General features: G+C 37.7%; 1 protein-coding gene across 1 annotated transcript; it reads left to right on the top strand.

Annotated features, from left to right (window-relative positions):
• The first annotated feature begins 4,532 nt into the window (after positions 1 to 4,532).
• Positions 4,533 to 5,490, top strand: LOC125491947 (uncharacterized). The gene is made up of 2 exons (XM_048634029.2): positions 4,533 to 4,738; positions 4,855 to 5,490. Exons 1-2 carry the CDS (start codon positions 4,592 to 4,594, stop codon positions 5,356 to 5,358), a joined length of 651 nt encoding a protein of 216 aa, XP_048489986.1. The 5' UTR covers positions 4,533 to 4,591; the 3' UTR covers positions 5,359 to 5,490.
• Positions 5,491 to 5,931: the final 441 nt, after the last annotated feature.

Here is a 5,931-nt window from a genome sequence, read left to right as displayed (position 1 = left end):
ACTATCACATCTCCCTCAAGAATACTATTATTATTGTTGCTGTTATTATTATTATATCAATTTTTCTTAATATTATTACGCAGGAGCATCTTTGTAATTGTGAACTAGACTAGTTGCTTAGCTATTATCTGATGGATCATTACTCGTTGATGGAAGAACATAACACAAGTTTAGATAGATGTTCATAATAATAAAGGTAATATAGAGTGATGAGATTCCCTATGGCCTAAGATTAGCTGATTAGGTACATGAATGGCAAGCACGCACACAAGTGGAGTTTGGCTAGGCAACAAACCGGTTGAGTCTTTTAGTGGGCTCAAATAGGGTTTTTTTAGTAATTTCAACTTCATTTCATTAGGGTGGAAAGGGGTGTGTACACGCGCGTGTGAGAAAGAAACAAAACACTCTCTCCTCTCTCCTTCCTCAGTACGCCAGTTTCTCTCTCTCTCACTTCAACTCTCTCTCCCTTCATCTTCAACCCTCTCTCTCAAAACTTCATTTTTCCAGAGGTTTTTAGGGTTTTGCAACCGGGGAAAACAACGTTATCGTGTCATCTCGTCGAATTTCGGTAATTCTCTCTCAAAAATCTGGTTTTTTTTTCGTTTTTTTGGTCAAAATTTTATGGTGAATTATTTGTCCAAACTATGTGCGTTTTTAGGCTTTTTAATGGTAATTAGTAGAATTTCGTAATTTGCATGAATGTAAGTTCGAACATTTATCTTTGTAAAATCTCAAAATTCTGTGCGAATTTTTGAAATTAATAGTATTTATCGATATTAATAGTAGCCAAAAATTTTATGGTGATTTGGTGAATTTCGTAATTTTGGTGGTTAATGGGTTAACAAATTTGCTGTTTTTAATTTTGTGCCGAAAGTTTGTGCTATTTGTCGAAATTTTGTGCGTTTTAAGGCTTTTAAATGGTAATTTGTAGAATTTCGTAATTTTCGACAGCGTGAATTTCGTAATTTGTATCTACCACTTCGTAATTTCGTAATTAATCTCTGAAAAATCTCGAAATTGTGTGCGAAATTCAAGGCTTTTTTTTTATGAGTTCCATATGTTATCTGTTCATTCAATTTCACAGGTGAACCATTTCATACTACATTCAGTAAAGAGTATATATTGATCTCTTAAACTATCTTTAATTTTATGTCTAATTGGTATTTATCATTCTTGTACTCAAATTTCTAAACCAAGTAGTGTGAGATGGTAGTGGGTTAGATACAGAGGCATGGTGTTAGTTCGCTTCAATCTGTTCTCTGTTCTTCATCTTGAAATAGAATAGTTATTTAGTTATTGTTCTTTGAATTGCAATTGTATTAGGGAATAAATATAATTGAATTGTTATCTTATGGTCCTGTACTTGCTACAATGGTGCTTGAGAGAGTGAGAGAGTTATGTCTCTAAAGAATCAATATCTAAAGATTTATAGAGTTGATTTGCTCTGAGGTTTGTGCTATAAGAATCAATTCATTGTGTATGCATGCCTTCATGATTCTTGCTTAAATTTTTTGTTGTGAAGCTTCTGATTTGCTCCCTTTATCCATGAGTAAAAAGCGAATTTGATTTGAGGTTTGTGCTATATGAAAATCTTTACATATCCAACGACCAACATACAAACCAACCTAATGAAGGATGCTTTTAAATCTTATATGCTAGTTAGAAAGTTGATTATGTATTACTTTGGTATTTGACATTTATTCTATTAATTCATTGTGTATGCATGCTTGGTACCTGATATGTATTACTTTGGTATTGTATAATTTGTGATTTCATACTAATTTCATCACATTTAGATACCAATGGTTGTATAGTAATGTATACTACTTTGAGAATAACATTTATGTGTTTGAATGTAGGATTATGGGGAAGAAAGAAATTATATTGGGGAGCAATAAAAGAAAAAATTGTGATGAAGCTGGCCCTTCTAAGAGGGCGAAGAAGGAAATAAAAAAGAAACTCGTCGTTTCGGAGTCGGAGTCCGAAGACAGTAGCACAGATGAGACGACTAGCACGGATGAGACTAGCACGGATGAGTATGAGGCTAGCTCATCTAATGAAGCTTCTTCGCCAGGTGAAGAAGATTATTCGAAGAAAAAGGAAAAACCCAACAAAAAGCAGAAGTAGGAGGCAAAAAAATGAAAATTGAAGGAGAAAATGAAGGAGAAGGCAAAACAGAAAAACAAGAAGGAGAAGAAGGAGAAAAAAAAAAAAGGAGAATGTTGCCGAGAGCTTTAGCATGAGATTGAGGGAAACACACACAATAGTTTCCCACTACTTGAAGAAATCCAATAAAAAGGTGAGCTTTAGCATGAAATGTAGAATTTTTGTTTTGCTTTGTTTTACTTCATCATTGTAGAAAAATAATTATAGTTCTCTTTGTTTTAATTCATCATTGTAGTATGCTCATGTGTACAAATTAAAAATAAATATTATAATGTGATGATAAATAAAATAATCATCTAATCTCTTTATTGGTGTTCAAATAAACATGTATTGGAATATTAATAAACACCCTATTTTGTTGCAATGATTCTCGTAAGGTAACGTGATAACTTTGGTATGAATGTGAGATCAAATTGGTACTAAATCGAGATCACATTGGTACCAATTGAAGATTACATTGGTACCACTTGAAGATTATTGGTACCAATTGAAGAATTTATTAGTACCAGTGCATGAACACTTTGGAATATCACATTTGTACCAATGAAAGATCACATTGGTACCAAGCCCCTTATTTAGAGTTTGTATTCGCATTTTTAATTGATTGTCATTGTTGGCGTATTGCTATTTGGTTTTCTATCAGGCTCCCAACCTCAACTGTAGAGTTGATGCGTTGCACAAGTTGTTCAACAAAGATATTTGTAGTACCGGGCTTGATGCCATACGCGACATAGGATTTGATTGGCTTGTTGAAATGCAGATCAGCAGCCTTCCCCGTCGTTTTTACTATTGGCTTTTGAGTGAAGTGAACGTCGAGAGTTCACAGCTGTAGCTGGAGGATGGAGTTTTATGCTTGTTCCAGCCCAAGTACATTGCGTACTTGGGTTACCTTTGGGACCACGTGCCTTGCCCTCTCATGTGGACTTGGAGGATGTGAATATGGTGGATGAAGTTAAGAGGTTGTCAGCTGCCTATGGGGTCCCAGGTACTGGGATTGATCTATAGAAGGTCGTTGTTGTGGTACGGGGCATTCAAGACAACCACACACCCCAAGAACTTGAGGAGTTCAAGATTTGCTTTATGCTTCTACTTTTGGGATGGTTCTTGTACCCATCTACGAACTTGAACTACCTCCCCACCTCGATGTTGCCTATCGCCACTGTAGCATGCAATCCAAAGACCTACAATTGGTGCTCTTTGACCCTTGATTTTCTAATGGTGCAAGCATGTTCCTTTAATAGGAAATTTGCATCGGATGGCTATGTTGCAGGATGTGGTGGTTGTACTATCTTCCTTGTTGTAAGTTTCTTTACCAAGTATTATGCATGTTTATGTCAATTAAATTTATTATGTGGTTGCAACCTTACACATTTACTTTATGTTGAACAAATGGCAGCTTTTCTACCTTGATCGCCTTAGGAGGCCACCTATCCATTGGCGGCGTTTGTCGAGGATTACTTGTTGGACAAATCAGGCAATGAAGATGGCTTACGAAGCTGACAAGAAGCCGTCGGAAGACTACGGTGCATTGAGGATACGTATATGATTTTCCATTAGCATGAGCAAATGATGTATCAATTTGTTGATGTAAAAATTTTTAAGTTTAGCATGCATAAAAAATTTGTGTTTTATAAATTTAGTTACCAATTGAAAATGCATGAACACTTTGGTACCAATAGAAGATCACATTGGTACCAATTGGAGATCAGATTGGTACGAATGGGAGATCAGATTGGTACTAATGCAACATCACTTTGGTACCAATTAGGTTATCGCAGTGGTACCAATTAACGATCGCATTGGTACCAGTGCATGAACACTTTGGTACCAATAGAATATCACATTTGTACCAATGAAAGATCACTTTAATTATATTGGACACAATTTTAATCGACTTTTTATTCCAGAGCGTGAACGTTGCATACGGTGAGTATCACCCGTGTATGGCAAGAGATTCAGTAGTTCCAGGCATGAGCACCATAGCAGTGGCCGACCTTCAGAGGATTGCAGAAGTGGTATGTAATCTATCATGTATCATTAATTACTTTTTATGCTAATTTCATCAATTTTGTACTTTTTATGTCATTATTTGATAGTGAGCTTGCTTTGGTAGCATGTTTACGTTGCCTTGGTACCACGTTTATGTTGCCTTGGTACCATAGATCATCGGTTGAAGGTACCAAGGTCACCATATGTTGGTACCAATTCCGGTTATTGGTACCAGAGTAACGGTATCTTGGTACCAAAGGTTATCATGTATTGTTCATACATTAATGTCGTGAAATTGCATTTAACTTTGTATTCTTATAATTAACACTTCATAATTTACCAGGTGGCTCGTATAGCTACTCCTACTTTGGAGAGGCTCGTGCGAGGACTTGTACGACAACAACGAAGTACATTCACACTCGTGCTCGCTCCTCCTATGAGGGATGTAACCCACATGAGATCTCCTCATGTGCAAGAGGAGGTGGAAGAGGTGCAAGAGAGGCTTGTTCCAGAGAAGGTGGGGCAGCAACCGAGTACAAAATCCTCCCCTGTGGTCGTTCCTCCAATGAATCAGGTGCATAAGGTAACCTCTGATTCAATATTTATGTATGTTGGTACGATGTTTTACAACTTTGGTACCTATGTCATTATACCTTGGTATGAAATTTTTTTAATTTCAGTACCTTTGTCTTCAATCAGGTGCAAGAGGTGGTGCAAAAGGTGGTGCAAGAGATGAAAGAGATGCTTGTCAGTGAGAAGCTAGGGCAACAACCTTCTACTTCATCCTCACTTGTGGTCGTTCCTCCTATGAGTCAGGTGCAAGAGGTGGTGGTTCAAAAGGTGGTGCAAGAGGTGGAAGAGAGGCTTGTCCGAGAGAGGCTAGGACAGCAACCAACTACTTCCTCAGGCTGTAGGGTCGCTGACATTGACATGAGACCTGAAGTGCAAGAGAAAGTTAATGTTGGGATGCATGACGGTGGGAAGAGTGATAATGATGATGAGAAAGATGATGAGGAGGAGGAAGATGAGGAGGATGAGGATGATGGTGATGAAGATGGGGACAAAAATGAAGATGATGATGATGAGGACAGTGATGGGAAGGGGGTGAAGCTGGGAATACGAATGTCGGTGGAGATGGTGAGGATAATGGGGAGAATAATGGGTATACGACACCTGGCCCAGGTGATACCGCTCCCGAAGTGAAGAAAAGCCGCTCCCGGTGCCGCCGCAAACCGACCTCCAAACAAACTTAACTTGAACTTCAGAAGAGTTACAGAACGAAGGTCACCTCATTCGAGAGAGTCCTTCTGCAATTCATTAGGCAGGGTAAAGTGAAGCAGAGGTAACATTACATACCATTTAAATCTACGTTTTTTTGTCAATTTAGCTGTGTAAACAAGTACCAAAGTAAGACATTGTAGGTGAATCATATAATATATGTGTTTTGCAATTTATGTGAAATGACTTATGGAGTTGTGAAATGACCTTTGGAGTTATGATGTTGAATATACATCAAAAACCTAAGAACTTCTATGTTTGATGATTTTGAACAGGGACAACCCCATCCTTGTGCGACGTCAAACACAATTTTGACCGCTGTCTGATTTGATAGGTGTATTATCCATGACTGCATGTATTGGCTTGCACTACGTGCAAATGGTTTCTGTCTTGTACACCGATATATGGAGTTCGGAGTTCAGTGGGAAGAGCAAGCGCATTATGCTTGATCCTGCATTTGTGGTAAGAAGAATATCATTTGGTTTCTCAATCATTTAC

Source organism: Beta vulgaris, chromosome 1 (genome assembly GCF_026745355.1).
Source record: "Beta vulgaris subsp. vulgaris cultivar EL10 chromosome 1, EL10.2, whole genome shotgun sequence".
NCBI lineage: Eukaryota > Viridiplantae > Streptophyta > Magnoliopsida > Caryophyllales > Amaranthaceae > Beta > Beta vulgaris.
This window is presented reverse-complemented; position numbering and strand designations above follow the sequence as displayed.

Excerpts from the sequence above, each read along its gene's own strand:
- LOC125491947 (XM_048634029.2), top strand. The coding sequence starts at position 4,592 with ATGAGGGATGTAACCCACATGAGATCTCCTCATGTGCAAGAGGAGGTG. Across the intron at positions 4,739-4,854 it reads CAATGAATCAGGTGCATAAG|GTGCAAGAGGTGGTGCAAAA; the intron begins GTAACCTCTGAT and ends GTCTTCAATCAG.